Source organism: Stegostoma tigrinum, chromosome 30 (genome assembly GCF_030684315.1).
Source record: "Stegostoma tigrinum isolate sSteTig4 chromosome 30, sSteTig4.hap1, whole genome shotgun sequence".
Lineage (NCBI taxonomy): Eukaryota > Metazoa > Chordata > Chondrichthyes > Orectolobiformes > Stegostomatidae > Stegostoma > Stegostoma tigrinum.
In genome coordinates, this window is record NC_081383.1 from 24,802,520 (window position 1) to 24,820,957 (window position 18,438).

Sequence of the window (18,438 nt, forward strand, 5' to 3'; positions counted from 1 at the left end):
CGCAAACTGTTACCCAGTGGATGTGTCATCTGCAAATGGGATAAAAAGTGAAGGTTTTTTTTAATGTGTTGGTCTCATGACGTCATGACGTTAAATGTGGTTGATTTAAAGAAGTTGTCAGGGATTAAGGATGTGAACGAACGGTTTCCACACTAGGCGGACCCCTCCATCACTGCTTCAGCTGGTGTGTGCTATGGGAGCGAGTCTCTGCTAAACCTTCAGTGTGTGGGCTAGCGGTGAGAGCAGTTCAAACGTCTGAAACTTGACAAACCTGAAGAGAAGCTTCAAACAAATACTTGGACTGGAAGAAACAAGAGACGCCAGAAAGGTGGAGTGTGTCGTGCGATCCAATTAAATCTCTTAATATTTATTCATGTCAGAATATTACAGTATCAGTTCATAACTGCAGTTTGCAAAAGGTAACTTGCTATTTCTCTGAAAGTTGGCGTGTCAACACTTAACTAAATTGTATTTTTTTTCCAAACTCGCCTTTCGTTACTTTCTTTCTATGAAAGTGAGAGGCTGTCAGATGAATAGAGAATTAACACTCTTCACTTTCACCGTTGGAATTCAGGTGCCTTTTAAGAATGGAGGTTTGCGGCACATCTGCCTGTCCTGCTGTTTGTACCTAGGCTAGGGCCAGCATTGTGCTACAATAGCCCTTTTCATGAATTCTCAAAGTCAATCGGAGCTCGTTAGCTGTTGAAAAAAGAGTAAAAAAAACTAAATAGACCAGTATTCACTTTTTTTGTAATTCTGCAAATGCATTCAGGCAACCGGCAAGCACTTCAGTGGCAGAAAGCCAGGTAGTCTGGGTCACGTTTGACTTGTGCCAAACGCTTCATAGTCCTGTCTGGGAATAGGTCGAAGAGGTTTTGTTTTAAATTTTATATATTATAACATGAAACTACTACTGAAATATCCCCAATGAGCTATTCACACAATTTAACTCTAGACATGTAGACCTGGAAGGTAATTCTTCAATATATGTTGAAAATAACCAGAACATTGATGTGACTATTGAAAGTGTACCTGAATGTATAAAATAGCAATGTTTCAGGTATTTAATATTTTCTCGATCTAAAACTTTCAAATGTGTATGTAAGTTTCTAATAAATGTAAAATTGCAAAGCTAAAATACATTTTTTAAAGTACTGGTTCCACAAATAAATATTTTTGGTTGGGTTTTGCAGCATTATGTTTAGGTCCTAAAGTAAATGTTAAAGCAAATTATTAAATGTAAAAATCATTGCACATCTTTATAAAAATACTAAAAAGAAATTTCTCAATTTCCACTTCATTTTCTAGGAGGCCTCTTGGAACTTGCCTTTTCAGACAAATTATTTCTCCATCTGCTCCCCATTACCTTCAGATACAGCTGGCTGCCAGCCACCAGCTGGGACTTAACACAGTTTTGTCTGTAAATGTGTTGTTCCAAGTTATTTACCATTATGATAATTTTTCTTCAGGTCTTTTCAGTGTCTGCTTTTTCTGTTTTAGTTATATAAACATGATTTCTAAATATAATTCAGAAATATGCTTGACTAGGTTTTTCTAAATCTTGTTTTTATGAAGACGAGATGCAAAAGTAATGGCAAGTTCATCTCTGACTGCCTGTAACACTTACCAGCATTTCTGGAAAGGAGATGTCTAGGGGGGTCTCTGCATCTGACTCTGTGGCAAAAGGCTCATAACAAAAGGTTATTCAAGGTGTCAGCCTTTGAATGCAGCCAAGGCTACATACATTACAGTATATTCACAACTCCACTCAAGAAAAGGGATATTCAATTAGCTTCGGCCAAATTAAATTACTCTTTTAATTTGTGGTCAAATCATCATCACCACCATAAAGATATGTCTTTTAAGTGCATACTTAGCAACAATGAATGATCCCTACTTCATAATTGCAGTTTTTAAAATAATCTTCAGTGGTGTGTTTTAGAATGTATATAGCACACAGATTAAACTTAATTGTAAAATACTTAATTTCTATCAGTTAGATCTATATGCCAGAGTCCTTGGATGAAAAACTGATTTTATGTCTATGCTAAATTCCAATATTGTATAAATGTAAGGTAATTAGCTTTCCCCAGAAGTAATTAAATCCAGTTTAAGAGAACATGTGCTATAGTTTATTAATTTTATGAAAGAAGACATGAGGAAAATAACGTGAATTGGAGGAAAGAAAACCTAATGAATTACTTTCCTGGTTTGGTGCTGCTCTGGGATTTCCTACACCTTCAAAATTGTCCTAATGCATATTAGCAAATCAAAAGTGAGAGCCAGAACTGATCATTGTCCATTGGATGGAGAATTATGACTTCAAACAGAGTGTTTTGAAAACAGCAGCTAAAACATAGAGAAATGCCACATCAGAGTTGTAATTAATGAATGCAGCAAGGAAATACAATTTCCAGCAATAGTACAGCAGTAACATAAGTGACCGGAAGGAATTTTGTTTTGGCAGAAGCCATGAGTGCAGCGGCCTTTGTACTTAACTTCAAGTGGAGTGGAAGGACGCAATGACCTGGGAAAGCAAAGGAAGAGGACTTTCAACAGGAATAGCGCTAAATAGAAGATTAGCATATCAGGATCACATAGTAGTGCATGAGGCTAAGGCTCAGTCTTGCAAAAGCACACATAAGAACTAAGTGCAGGAGTGGATAATTCAGTCCCTTGAACCAGCTCCATATGACTGAAATGTACCAATTTGTCAGCAATCTATAATGTTTTGCTTATGAAGTTAATGCTAATGTCACCCAGTTTTCCAGGAACCATCACAGTGTTACACTCGGGTCAACTTTGCCTAATAGAGAATGAATGAATTTTAAGTGAATTAGCTTTATTTAGTTATTAGCCGTAGGATCTATATATTTAACATGCGTCTCGTGTGCTGTTATTGTTTTGTTTACTTATTTACTTGGTGTAAAATACACCCCCAATTACAGTAGTCGCACAGAGTTAATTGAAAAAATAGGTAGCATTATATCTCTAACACACCTTGAAATATATGTCAGTGATCTGTTTTTCCATGTACAGTCATTGTAGGCTCAAGACAAGTGCTACGTGTTAGAACCGAGCTACTGTTAACATGAGTTCCAGTTAGCAGCCTCAATGGCCCAAGGCACATGCTCAATGTAGGAGGACATCCTTTTGAGCTCCTTGTGATCTTAGTGTGGTGGGAATCTGTTGGGTTTCAGGAACTTACCTTCATAGTTTCCCTTAAATATTCTCCAAACAGATTAAATGAACCAGAATTTTGTTTTTTTTGTTTATCATCCTCGCAGCTAAACCATTTGTAAGCAATGCTACCATTATGCCTGTACTGCGCATATCCAAACCCTTCACTGCAGGTCATAGCAGGGATATTGCTACTTTTTCAGTGCTAGACAACAATGTAGACACATTATTCTTGACTTCACACACGAGGGTGACAACTTAAATCTGGGTATTAAACTCTTCTATATGACCCTGACCATTGCCCTTCCGTGATGAACAGAAAACGAAACACTACATCAATACAATACTTATGCTTTAATAGCTTGCACATAATGTCTGGTGTGTTCCACCGAGTCCAACATTAACTACCACCACTTATAATTACTCACCAGTGCTCCCAGCTCATTTTTAAAGGTGGCAAGAACCAGGCCTGGATATGTGTGAGGAGTTAAGTCCCCTAAAAATGAAATTGGCCCATAATGGAAAAAAAATCATCCCTCTCTTCTCTAGGATTTCACATAAGTATATCGCCCTCACTACTAACAGCCCAAAACGCTGACTTCTCAAATGCAGATGGACTGGACATTTCACAATTTTCCCAGCATGCAATGTACTCAAAGTTGGAAGAATGGATCTTTTGCTTGTGGATTCTTGGCTTTGTTTTGATCAGTGGATCACTTCTTCACTGGAGGGTCTTCTATCATTTGGATTTTTTTCAATGAACCATGTCATTCCTTGTAGACCTTGTTAGTCCATTTCTTTCTCTGTTGTTCTGAACCAATAGGCTGAATTTTCCCATTTTCACTAAGTGTTTTATGGAGTGAGATTCATGGTGCCCAGTTCACCATGGCTCCCAACAACATTTCCCTGTAATCTTCTGCTCATCTCAACTCTTTGGCACCTGCCTTGTGAAAGTGGGCAGACTAACTGACAGAATTGTTCACCACTGCTGGAACTTCCAGCATTCACACTGCTGTCACCATGTATGAAGCCCAACCATTAGTTGACTTCAAACACTGCAAGTCATGGGCTGATCTTCGCACTGTAGCGTTCAACCTTTATCACTGAGGACATGGCACAGAAAGCAAATTTCACTTTATGGATGGTACCTGCAGGTGCTAATGGACAGGGTGGTGTAGAGGACAGTTCTTTTTCCAGAAAATTACCAAAAGAGTCTATGCCCCAGACCAAACCAACCTTGACCCAGATAGTAGTCCAGGTCAGTGCTGTGACTCTGATTAAAACAAACAGCAGAGCAGGAAGAATGTTAATGATATTCTGTGCCCTGGAAGGATAGCTAAGTACCACCATTTTCTCTCTGCTCCCTCATACACTCAGGGTTACCACTCACTGCCACCCTGCCACTGAACACTCAGGCTTGTACCACAATTCTCACATGGTACCCCATGGGTCTATCCACCTCATCCTTCCAAACGACTAGCCTTGCTGAGCTGTGTGCTCTCCTTGGGGGATATCTCACCACGTCTCCCCCTCTTGAATCACCACTAACTACTCCTCCATCTACTTCCAGCATACCCAGTCCCCTCCTGCAACATACTGTGGGGAAAGAAATGGCCCAGCTCTCAAACTGATTTCTCCATAACGCCCCAACTGACCTACCTTAATGTCAGACAAGTAGCTGTTGACTTGGGACCCACTAAGTATTACTTCCTTTTGACTTTAACAAATAAGGATTTGCTTGAATCACAAGCAGTGCGTTTGCTGCATAAGCTGCTGGCTCATGCAGTGTATGCATGATATTGATGTAACACAGTGCCATGTTTACCACCTCCCTCCACCCCACACACGCATTGTGACTGGCTACCTGCTTTTATCGCTCTTTTAAAATACATTGCAACCCAGGGAGACAACAATCTTCCAAGTAAGCACTAAGCCAGTGAACACTAAGAAATCAAGCTAAGAACCATAGGCTGCAGTGTGTAGATGCATCAGACATGTGTCTGTCCCTGTGTTGATTGATGTGGCAGAAGCATGGAAGTCCTAGATGCCCCTGAGCTCCAAATTGATGTCTGAAGGACTATTTGAGTATGACTGAGAGAAGCATGATGGGTGATTTGGCCATGCTGCCTTGCATGGATGAAAAGTGGGGAAGAGTGATGTCCATGGAGCACGCATGGACATGGTAGTGAATACAGAGTTTGATGAATGTTGGAGCAAGCACTCAGCAAGCTGCAACCACCAAGAACCCACTCTGATTCACAAGTCTGAGAATTTGCGCTGTCTGGTTTCTCAGTGAAGGTGAGGGGAATTGGAAGTGATGTCGAAATTCAGTGAGTTCAGGGCTTAATGAGAAACAAATGCATAGAAATAAGGTAGTTGCCATCCAATAGCAATACTCTGAAGTCACCATTTAGAGAAAACTTAGTGTTTTTCTTCCCACAGCATCCAAATTCTAGGTTTTTTTTCATTTTTAAGGTATTTTCCTAACTTTCTCAGCATTTCCCATTACACTCCAGAGATATAAAAATTCCAGCTATGTCTTGCATTTTCACATCTTCTAGAAGTAACCTACAGTTTTACAAATGTAGCAGTCCTTGTATACACTGCCTATGCCCGTGAGGCCTTGTTGGTCTAGAGCACTGACACTGTCCTTAGCCCATGATATTTACTTTACTCTGGTTTGTCACCTGCTTCTCAAGGGCATGTGTACTTTTAAAAAGCAAAGAGACTCCACTTGTGTTCAGAGGTAACAAAGTTTTTCTCCTCTCAGGATCTGTCTGAGAGTCTTTCTGGTTCCTATTTCTAGCACAATCTTTGTTGCTTTCTGCAGTATTAAGTCTTCTTTAGACGAGAATAACTTTGGCTTTTCACCAGTAATACCGCAAACAATTCTGTCTCAAGAATTCTGATTTCAAAATTGCAAAGGCAACGTTTTCTACTAAACTGCAAAGTTATTAATTAAATGTCAGCAGATTCCCTGAAAGATGAATTTTTCTGTTAAATCTCTGCATTGAATTAAAATCTCCACTGTCTCCTGTCAGTATTTAACTTGTGCTGGCACCTTGTCATATTTTCTACCTCTGCCGCTGTGTGGCACAAGGCAAGAGTTTTGAGGTAGTTAGGCCACACCAAACCTTTGTCTACACATTGTTTAGATCCTGTCTAATTATCAGTGGTAGAGGATAGACTGCTGGTGAGTAGAAACTTTCTCAGGTAACAAGATAGTTTATTGCATGATAGCTATAAATACGACTGACGTCACTGGTCAGACATAATTAGCAAGGAATCTTGGTAGCTGTACAGATACATCTGCTCCCTATGAAGGTTAGTGTAGAAATCTTTGTTTCTACCCAAAGACTGCGTAACATCTTAAGATTGAGTAGAACTCATAAAATTCAACATTACCTCTTCCAGAACAGTTACCATATAGAACAGATGTGAGAAGACAGTAAGATAAGGGTGAGTGTGAGAATTGAGTGTTCAGAAGGGGATGTCGGGATCCTGGATAGAGAAATAAATGCAGTTGCAAGATGTATTGAACTGGAGAGGATTATGCAGGGAAAGTCATAGTCTGAATTTCAACACTTGAAAGTTTTAGGGCACTCTCTTTCCCTTCTGAGTTCCTGGAGCCTCTTGGCACACAGTTTGAAGAGACCATACTTCAGCTCCTAATTTCCTGACTTGTTTCCATACACACCTCCTGGATGGAGAGCAGCAGCCCCTTGGATTCCACAGAGAGAACGGTTGCTGACTGAAAAATTCATGGGCAGATGAGCCATTCCAAACTGTGCCAGGTTCCAATTGTTTAAAAATCTGCCCTGTGTCAGGTCCATGATGCCCACACCCCATCCTTCCTGACTGGAAAACCAGAAAGCAGGATGTTATTGCCATGACTTAGTGAAATCGCTGGCAAAGCCCATAATTGAACTGTAAGAATCACCAAAGGTCACTTTAATTATCAAATTGCACTCATTTGTTCTTCTGCATTATGCATAGAAATGTTCAGCTTCAGTTGGCCCCTCAGTGAGTTAATATGCAGTGCAAGTCATTGGATAGCTAACAATACATTACCACAGATCTGGACTGTTTACAAAAGTTAGCAGGTCCATCATTCACATACTCTCAGACACATCTATTATAGGTGATTAAAGGACCATTATCATTCCACCTTTTCAATTTACAGGGTTTTACAGGGTCTATCGGCAGAGAATCAACTCTCTCAAGATCTGTGAGCATCAGTGCCTCAAAAGGTCAAGTTTTCAAGTTCAAATGATTGGATAATTCCCTAATTTTAGTATAAAGAAGTCACTTGCTTTACGAGGAATTGACGACCAAAGTTTTTCCCCAATTTCTCTAATACAGCTGTTACCAATACACCCAAGATGTGGCTTCTTGAATGAATTATAGTGAATTACTTTACTCAAACATTATATGTTATAGTTGTAATAAATTTTTGACATTTATCATGCTTCCCTCAGTTGTGTGTTTGCTGCCAAGCTGTTTTTGTCTGACATCAAATCCTGGAATAGCCTCAGCTTTCTGGAGCTCAAAGTTGAAGACTGAGACCATTGTTCTTGGTCCCCACTAAAACTCTTGTACCAGCCTCCAAACGTTCTTTAAAGTTGAAATCAGACTGCTTGCAATCTCACAGTATTGGTCAGTATCTGTGCTTTAAACATCTCATCCTACCCATCAGTAAGAGCACTCACCTCCACCTTAGTAAGATTACCTGAGCCATTCTGGTTTTACTGTTACTTTCATGCTTGACCATTCCACTGCCCTTCGTCCTGATTTTTCAGCCTTCTCCCTGTATAAATCTCCCTGATTTATCCATATAAAGGTAGTATCCAAATATAATATCACAAAAACCTGGGGGATCCTGTTGCAATTTAGGAAAGAGAAAGAAGAGTCTGTGAAAAGGAAAACTGATTCTAGAGGATGACAACGTGGTACCACTCTCCAAACAACGTCAAAAGGATGAAATGAGGAAATTGTTGGAGTGTAAGTCTTTTTTTAATTTTAGTTTTTATGTTTTGGAGTAGAACGGAGGGGTGGGGGTAGGGATTGACATTTAACTGTTTGAAGTAATGAACTACCCAAGACAACAGTGCTGCACCAAGCTACTAGTTGAAACGAGCGAGAGGGTGAATAAAGGATTTAGATTAGATTACCTACGTGTGGAAACAGGCCCTTTGGCCCAACAAGTCCACACTGCCCCTTGCAACATCCCACCCAGACCCATCCCCCCATAGCCCACACACCCCTGAACACTACGGGCAATTTAGCATGGCCAATCCACCTAGCCTGCACATCTTTGTGGAGGAAGGGGGGAAACCAGAGCACCCGGAGGAAACCCACGCAGACACGGGGAGAATGTGCAAGCTCCACACAGACAGTCGCGCGAGGCTGGAATCGAACCCGGGTCCCTAACGCTGTGAGGCTGCAGTGCTAACCACTGAGCCACGATGCCATCCCAGGATAATAAATAAAATGCAATAATTGCTGTTTCAATGGACTTCTAATAAAGTACTTGATCCACTTAGCACCAAATTGATTTGAGAGATATGCAACAGCACACAAAGAGTGAAAGTAAACTTATGATGAGAAGATGTTTAGAAAGTAGAAAGACAAGGGTCAGAGGGTTTTTGGACTGGAAGAGTGTGTAAGTAATGTTCTGTGGAGTTCTGTTTTGAATTATTCACTTAAATGCCTAGATATCTAGGAATTGATGGGGCAATGTTGAAACTGAATGAATCCTACCAAACTGAAGGCATAGCAAATACTAAGAGAATGTCAAAGATTGCAGAAGAACATGTATTGGTTTAAGATTGGGCAAAGTGGTGCCTATTAGAGTTTGATGTATAAATCTGTGAGAATGGAGATAACTACCCTAATTTTTTGCTCAAAGTATTGCAGATGTTAAAAATCTGAATAAAAGCAGGAAATGCAGGAATATATTCTAAAGAATGGTCACATTGGATTCGATGTTAGCTCTGTTTCTCTCCCCAAAGGTGCTGCCAGACTTGTCGAGTATTTGTGTTTTTTGTAACTCAAATTTTCTAAGTATTGTACTCTTATGTACTCAGTATGGGGGCAATATATATAGTATTTTAGTATGGGATTTCTTATTGTTCAATAAAATGTGAAAGAACTGAGACTTAGATCTTGAAAATTGTAGTCTTACTCTGCTTGAACGTTTTCCTCAATTGACACTGTTCCACACTTTTCTGGGACCCTACTAAGTTCACTTTCTCCAGAAAAGATGTCTGCAATGTTCCTCTCTTTAAATGGAGTGAAACTGAGAGGAGGACCGGACACATCCCCTTTTACGGACACTCATTTGGATGTTGGTAAATGGCTGAATGAGTGAAAGGATAAATGTGTGAACGGTTATTATGTACAGACTTGCTAGATGGTTGAAGTGTGCTGATAGGGCCAGGGAAATAGCAGATGGGCATGGTGAGTTGACAGTTGGGTGGGGGGTATGGTCAAGTGGTCAGGGAACATTTGTGGGGACGCAGTCATTGGCAGGAGTCAGAGGAATTACCTGGGGACAAATTGAGAGCTTAGTGTGAGTGATTGTAGAGTCAGCTGCATGCGAACTGGTCTCTAGGTAGTTGGAGACTGGGTATAACCAAGAAGGTATGCATTGGGACCCATCAAGCCCCAACACAAGGCTTCTACAATAATCGCCTGGGAGGATTGAACTTCCAAGGGCAATTCTCCTGGTCCTCAGGGACTCTCTGAAAAAGATCTCTGACTCTGAGTTAAAGTCAAAGATTTCAGACAGTTCTGATTTACTAACTTGGATAGTTACTCAGGAAATATTACTCAGAAAAATCCAGATTCCACCCTTGGCAACCCTCAGCAATCCCCTTCACCTACTTTTGACTATCCCCTGACTCCCAACTAACCCTTGACTACCTCCTGAACCCCGAGTCCACCTTTTGTGACCCCACCACTTGATTCCCATTCTGATACACCCAACTACCTCTCAACCCAACCTGATGATCAATCCTGGATCCCCACCCAATCCCTCCTGATTAGTCCCTGACCCACCTGCCTCAGTATCCTTCTATCTCCTACCCGATCCTCCTATTTACCAATCCTCTCCGGACACCCACTTACCTTATCAAACCTGCCTTCTTTTTCAAACAAAGAAAATGCTGCAGAAACTCAGCAGATCTGGCAGCATCTATAGAGAGAGAAGCAGAATTAGTGTTTCAATATGACTCTTCAAAACTAAATAATTATTGCTTTATCCACTCTTTACCCCCATATGTTGCCTACCTACTTCTCTACCCAATTACCCTTGGTGTTCTTAGCTTTTCAAGGAAGTTTTGGAACGTTTAAAGTCTTTACTTGCCAGAATATGGTGGCTAGTGCTGTAAAAATGGAGCATAACTTCTGCACAGATTCTCTACACAGCTCCTTCAAGGTTTGCTGCAGTAAGATGATTCTAGGGATGTTCCATTTGAAAATCACTCAAAAAGCATTAAGAGGACAATATTGTCAATTTATTTTTTGGTCTGATCAGGATCAGAGATAGGATTTCTGATCCTGATCAGAAAAGCCAGGCTGAAATTTTCTGTTTTCCAATAATTCCTGGGTAACTATCCAGGGTAAGTGATACTCCAACTGGATTGGGAGGCATTTGCACAGGGGTCCTGGAGCAAAGCAAATGCTCATTGGAAATGAAACTTCGTGGGAAATTCTGATGACTTCCATGGGGTCCTAATGTGAGTCTTTGGACATATGTCCAGTCTCCAACAATCCAGCGACTGCAAATATTGGATTGATATTTCACTGTACAATACAGTCCAACATTTCCGTGTTTATTTTGAAAAGCTAATAAAACATATTACGAAGGTTTATTTAGATGAAGCAAAACTTTGACCTCTGGATCAGCAATTAACTTTAAAATAACGGCCTTGATTATGCTGAAAATTTAATTGATTTAATATTTAGCACCTAGAAAATGAAAGAAGTAAAGAAAGGAAATAAATTATATGCCTTCAAAAGAAATCTAATGTACATTAGAACAGTTAAGTCAAACTAATAAAAACAGGAAGTGTCAGGGAGCATTAGTGGAGCAAATCGATGACCTTAAAAATATTTCACTTGACCTGCTGACTATTTCCAGCATTTTTTGTTTTTATTTCAGATTGCCATCATCCGCTGTATTTTGTTCTTGATCTAGCCTAGTTATACCTGATATGACTTGAGATGCTTCCAAGCAAACTGTTTGCAAAGTAAACATTTGTAATCTGTCCATATAATTGTGAACAGCGTGACTAGTGTAAATAAGCTTCTTGAGATTCCTCTTTTGAGGTTTCCAGTATTACTAGATTTTTATGTATTTTCTTTCTTGCAGAAGTTACATCACTGTGAAGATCTTTTGATGTTGCATATTGTATGGAAAAATTATCACCTCACCAGTATACTAAGTGAATTAAGCCAACTGCTTTTCAGCAAACGTAGCCGTGTTCAGAAATGGCAACTGGGAAAGTAGAGAATAGCATCCAAACATAAATAGAGTTTGGAGAGAAGACATGTTGGCACAGTGTTATTTAGCTTGGCACAACATTTGCTGCTCTGATTCTAGTGTACTTAATTATGGAAGTTGTTTGGAGGACTGTAACATGGATTTTATGCCTCACGATGGCTCCTTCAGCGTTCCACAGTCTCTCAATTCACTCAATGAATTCACAAGGTAATATTTTTAATGATGTTTGATTTTACCAAGGCAAAAATTTAAAGTTTTTTTTTAAAAGATTGCATGTTATGGTTGTTAAGTCCGAATGAATCAAAAAGTTACATGAAGCAGTGAAGCATTTACTGGTAATATGTTCATTTTCAGTTTGTCATACATGTTAGCGTTATGCTAATTGATTCAGTTTTTGTTGGGTTACATGGAAAAATCTGGAACCAGAAATGCCATTCAGTCTATTAAAAACAATTCTATCCTTTTGCTTGAATCATTATCTTACCAAGAACTTCTCTACTACATCACCTAGATCTCTGGGGAACACTAAATTATCGCCTGAAAATAACATTAAACAATGCTATTAAATTTTTCCAAACCCTCAATCCTATTTTTGAATTGGTGTCATTCAGCATTTTAAAAAGTCATCAGTTGATTATAATTCAGTTTCCTCCTCAAGTGGTTGACTGTACAAATGCACTATCCTGAAGGGACATATTTCTTCTAATCTTTAACCTTGCTTGAGAGCTGTGTTTTGTAGTTTGTTTTCTTTAACTAACAGTTGGAAGAGTAGTATCATTCCAAAATATAATTGCAAATCATTTTAAAAACAGGTTATCACAAAATTGCATGTTGCTTTAGATTCCAAAACTCTTCATATAATTATACAGCAATGTGCCATTCAAATTCAATCGTGCTAAACAATAATCAACGTTTATAATTCTCTGGAAGTACTACAGTTTTTAATATGCACACAGCTGTGTACCTTTTCTGAGAAACTTTCCTGAACAGTCTGATGCAATCTGTTGCAGTTTGCTAAGGATTCAAAGGGATAGAGGCTTCTCTGTGGCTTTCTGAAAATGCATTACATTATATTAGAATACATATGCAATGTCAGCTCAAAATTGATTAAGATTGAGGTGCACAACTGACAACTGTATAATCTCTCAAACTATTTTTTTATTTATATTTAATCTTACTGTTTTTCAAAGAATGCATATAAATCAACTCAAAATAGCAGATCCAGACTTGGCAGTTTGCATAGTTGAGAACTAAGTAGTAGACCAGATGTTTGGTTCTAATTTTTTTTCGTCCCACACATTTACAGAGTTGACCTCATGGACTGGGTGGATTTTGAGGCCCCATGCTATTCAGACTGGTCTGAGTTGATCAACTTGATTGAACATCCACACTGCTAATGAAAATGCACGGTGTCTGTTTTGTTTATTTATGTTTTGTAGACAAGCATGTCCTTGCTGGTATGCTACAGACATTTATTTTTAAACATTAGGTTTACACTTACTTCAAACCTGTACAGCTAAAGCTAAATTATCTGTGTCAATCCATTGATGTCAATAACTTTACAGCTATACTTTAAGGCTGTAGTATTTTGCAATTCGTTTCAGGACTGGTATTTAATGTTTGGCCACTGTAAAAGGATTGGGGCCCATTCAGATTGTTAGGTTTAGAGTACATCAAATGTGTCTAGCCTGTTTCTCCAAGAATTACATATGGATGAAGGCCAACAACTCTGAAAATATTGAATTGAGGGAGCACCATTAGAAATAGCAAGACTTCCGTAGAATAATTAACAATATTTTGACCTTTGTAAGGAGATACACCAGGAATAATTGAGGTTGAACTAACCTACATTGTGAGCAGCAATTCCCCCTTTGAAAAATGGGCAGCTGCACCACAGTCACACTGACGTAAAGTATATTCATAATACAGGACATACTGTGTATATTAAGTTTGAGATGCAGAAATTCAGTTTGGATTTAGTCCTAATGTTTGCATAAGTCCAAATGGATCAGCCCTAATGTTTCCATAATTATAAAGTTCCTTTTCTGCCTTTGAAACAGTTCACTGTTAAATCACATTGATGTACTAGATCACAATAATGAAAATACATATTAATTTAGGTAGTTGAATATATAAATCTTGACTGTCATGCAATTTCTTACTTCAAGTCCAACTCCAATATCAATATCACAATCGCAATTTCCCATTCACCAACAGTGCTGCACCTTATCTTCCCTTTGTCATTGCCCACATAGTGATCACGTGGTCACAATGTTAAGATAAATATTGTAAACCACCCACACAGATGAAGTGATGTCACGCAGCATGTAGAAACCACCTGTCAACCTTTGTGCCTTTCTGTGGTAATTGCCTCCTTTGCCTATCATCTTGCTCCTACACAATGCTACCCTTGCAGCTATTCTCAGTGAAGGAGATTATGAATGACCATGGAGGATGAGTTCAAGTAGTCCTTAGCCTAAAAGGCCCACCTAGACACTACACAATCTTACAATGACAACTAGCAGCATGGATCCCGGCAAAATGGGACTATCAATGCTACCTTCCTGAGAGAGGACAGTAAACGCGTGCTCCATTTACACACTGCCATGTCACAAGGCCTCACATGAGCTGACACCCTGCAAGGTTCTGTCCACACTGGACCCCTACAGCCACAATGGCAGCCGACCTTGCATGATAGCAGTTTAACTTTCCACTGACGCATGTTGGAAGCTGAGACATCAGACACTGCATTGCGCTTGTGTTCGTAAGTGTACAAATGGAAATAGGTGCCATTTCTATGCTAATCCAATTGGGTTCCAAGCTTTGCGCAAAGTCCTGTGCCAAGCTGATTGAGAATTACAAAGCTTTGTCACAGATTTCCAAGTACATACATTTCATTGTGTAGACCAATTAACTTTATGCTGTCCCAGCAACATCCTCAGCTGAGTTCTTTATACTGGAACACACCTATGACCTGAATCTTTGGTGATCTAGTACCTGTATTACCCTTGCCAATTTGGTTGTAATTGCTCAGCACGATGTCAATGCTATCCTGTCAATTCTCTATACCATCAATGAGATGGGTCATAAAAGCTGGCAAAGCCAATGATGTCACATCCCATGCTCTAACATAAAAATAATTACCTGAACTGCTGGCTGCAAATGTGAAACCAAGTGTTAGTTCCTCTTCAACATCATTGCTTTCCAACTGTTTTTTCACAAAATGGCTAAGTTTGTGGGTGTCAGAATGGAGAAAGTTTGAGTTTCATGAGAGGGTATGTGGGGGTTGGTGGAGAGGGGAGGGAGAAAGGCCAGGGTCCATGCTTACAGCCGCAGCATGAAAAACCAACGACTGGGTTGAAGAAGTGGAAATGTGTGATGATACTGCTGTCTTCGATGGTTTGGCCTTGACATTATAGATGGTCATTTCATCAATGAATAGTACCTTCTCTGTGAACCAAAAGCATGTTCCCAGCCAGGCAGTGCCTGCTGCCTCCTGGAATGTACAACCTTGTCCTGCAAGGTGAACAGAAGTGCGACAGTGAGTGTAATCCGAAGTGGTTCAGATGTTGCTGTCACTTAAATTGCTGTTAGTGTACACAAACTGTGAAATGTGGGTTTTATGCTTGCAGCAATGTTGAATGTGTAAGAAGAGAAAAATGCATCTATGAATGATCAGTATGATTCATGGTTGAAATTGCTTGTAGGTGGGTATAGGGCAGTGAGCAATGGCTGGTGACAGCGGTTCACCGTATTTGTAAATGTATTAACTGGCCTTGATCACTCATGTCAAGTAATTGAACTTTTCACAGAATGGTATCCATGCCCTTGTGACTATTCTCTTGTCATTGACTGCCAGAATGCTCTGCTCCTTCTCCTTCTTAAAGTTTATCTGGAGATTTTTTGATTGCCTGTGGATAAACCACACCGTTCCTCCTGCTCATCCCCTGTACCAAACCTCCACCTGACTTCAGAAAAGCTTGGAGTCTGCTCTGTTCCATGTTCTGTAACTGAAAGCTCCCTACTTCAAAATCACTTAAAAGAACAAATTCCAGCAAATGCCCTGATAATATACATCTTTGCTTGTAAGAGCTGAAGGCTAGCTGTAAGTAGCAATTAACACAGGATTGTGGTGTAGTTGTAGTTTTCCTACCTCTGGGTCATACAATCTCTGTTCAAATTCTGTCTGCCCCAAAGGTGCATCATAATGTGCCCTAACAGCTTAATAAACACAAAGTGTTAGCAGTACTGTATAAGTCTAGTAACATCTGCAAGACGAAACAGAGTTAATGTTTCAAGATTTTGATCTTTCACAAGAACTGGCTTTAAATAGCGCAGCGTAGCTCCCATCGCCATCTTTTAGACTAGCACTACAGATGATACAGACACCCTTTTCGTTTTCTCCTATTTCTAGTTATTTGTCTGCAGTTAGTAGATCACTTAAACATTGCCTGACGGATTGATCTGGGTGAGATGGATCAGTGTATAAATAGTAAAATGAAGTTGCACAGTGCAGCAATATTGTTTAATACCGATCTTGTGTCTCAATTCAGTGTAATGGAAAATGAAGAAAATCAGAGAGTGAGTTTAGGTTAGTCATGTTTAGTTTATACCCCCAATGTACATTACACAAAAAAAACACTCAGTAGCATTGAGATTTGATGCACAATTTTTATTTTGAAAGTAAATGTTAGCATTAGTATGAAGGTCCTTTATCTGAGTAATGTCACAGACAGGTGCTTTTATAGACCATCTCCATAAGCGTTAATGAGGGAAGAGGCTTTAAACTTGCCTAAGGGCTATAAGGTATTAGGGAAACCTTGATACACACAGACTTCCCAACCTGGTGGTTTCCAAAGATTAACTGCAGATGGAGTCTCAAGTTGGAATCACTGACTCTGCTATTTCATAATGAACAGTTCCACAATACTGTCAGTCAGCGATAGTGCAGGCGTAGTGCAACAAGATTTTGTTTTCTTTGTCTTAACATGATATGTTGTTTCACTGGCAAAGTCAACTCCCCCAATTGCTTTTGTACTGAGGGCACTTAAAGAGTTATCACATTGCTGCGTGTCTGAAGTTGGCGTGTAGGGTGACGATAACAAATTTCCTTCCCTAAAGAAGTTCAGCGAAGGAATGGTTTTTACAACAATCAATGCAAAGTGTCATGGTCACAATACTAAGGACCAGCTATATTTTCTAGTTTTTTTTGTGGAATTGAAATTTAATTAACAACAAACTGTCAAGAACCCATGATCCCAGAACGTTAACCTGAGGCTCTAATTTACTGGACCAGAAATTATCATTTCCCCAAGATTGAGGAAGTCTGCACCAGTAGGAAAGTAAATATTTTCTTATGCGTGAAAGAGTGTTGATCAATGAGTTACTTTTCTGTATATCCCTTCAGCAAATTACTGATTTAATGTTGTACCGAGTCAATTCTGGAAATCTAACAAAAATGTATAGTTTTTTTTCACAAATTATGACTTAGTAATTAAGTTGCAAGAACATAAAGTTTTGAAATATGCAATTTTAACAAGATCAATTTTGTGCAAGTAAGTTATTAACTACAATGAAAATATAGTATCCTTATTGTTGAGGAGAATTGGATCCAAAAGCAACTTGGGAAATAAGTTTACCCAGCGCTATTTAGGCTAACCTTTGAGCTCTCAAAATTTGTTAAGGTCACCATAGACTTACCATACCGTAGGGCTGCTAAAAGGATCCAGTACAAAAAATACAAAGATTTTATTTTCAACTTTTTTGAATAATTCACCTGTTGCATGATTTCATCCAACAAGAAGTACTCTCAAAGTCGCAATAGTTATTATTTCATTTCTCAAGGTGCAGTGTGGGGAAATAAGTGATTGTAGAAGTGTTCTAATCAAGCTGGTTCACCTCAAGTGTCACAGAAAACTCCAGTGAGGATATTAATATGTTTAAATGAAAAACACAAAAAAAAAACTGACAAGAGTGTGTCACTCCACTGTTAGCTTTGCCAAAATAGCCTATGGAAATCCAATCAGTGCCATTTAGTGCTTAAGATGCAATCTGAACTGGCCACAAGATTAGGAATTATCTATCCCAATCTGAGTACAATTTTATAATTCCATGATAGGTGTCAATCAACCTAAATAACAGTAAAAATAAACTTGCAAGACTAGCATCTCATTCCACTAAATTTCAGTTTCAGGACGTATAACATCTATCCTTTTTACTTCCTCTTCCTCCTCACCATCCAAGGCCCCACCTATACATTTCAAGTCAAGCAGCAATTTCTTTGTACTTTTTCAGTTTAGCATACTATATTCACCATTCAATGTGGTCTACTCTACATTGGGGGAAAAATAAATGCAGATTAGGTGGCTGTCTTGCAGGAAATCTTGAGCTTTCAATCACTTCCCATGTGAGTTCCCCAACTTGCTCGCACGCTAACATTTCTGTAATGCAAACAGAAAGAGATGGAGAAACCTAACCAATCTGGTGGCATCTGTAGAGAGAGAAACAGAGTTAACATTTTGAGTCGAACATAATTCTTCTTTGGAACTGATCATTTCTGTCCTTGGCCAACTGTTGTGTTCCAGTGAAGCTCAATCCAAGCTTGAGGACGATCTGGCACTTCATCGTCTAATTAGGCACTTTGCTGCCTTCTGCACTCAGCAGTGAGTTTGTACAATTTCAGACCATGAACTCTGTCTCCCATGTTTATTCTGGTTCTTTTTACCATGCACTGACCTCAATCTTGTTTCACA

The 18,438-nt window shown here is 39.3% G+C and overlaps 1 protein-coding gene across 1 annotated transcript in view; it reads left to right on the forward strand.

Annotated features, from left to right (window-relative positions):
- The first annotated feature begins 261 nt into the window (after positions 1-261).
- The window catches only part of adamts10 (ADAM metallopeptidase with thrombospondin type 1 motif, 10), a 171,252-nt gene continuing 153,075 nt past the window's right edge, over positions 262-18,438 (forward strand). Inside the window, exons 1-2 of the mRNA XM_048559937.1 lie at positions 262-328; positions 11,555-11,893. Coding sequence (XP_048415894.1) covers positions 11,797-11,893 — 97 coding nt within the window. The 5' untranslated portion in view covers positions 262-328; positions 11,555-11,796. The remainder of the gene's footprint in view (positions 329-11,554; positions 11,894-18,438) is intronic.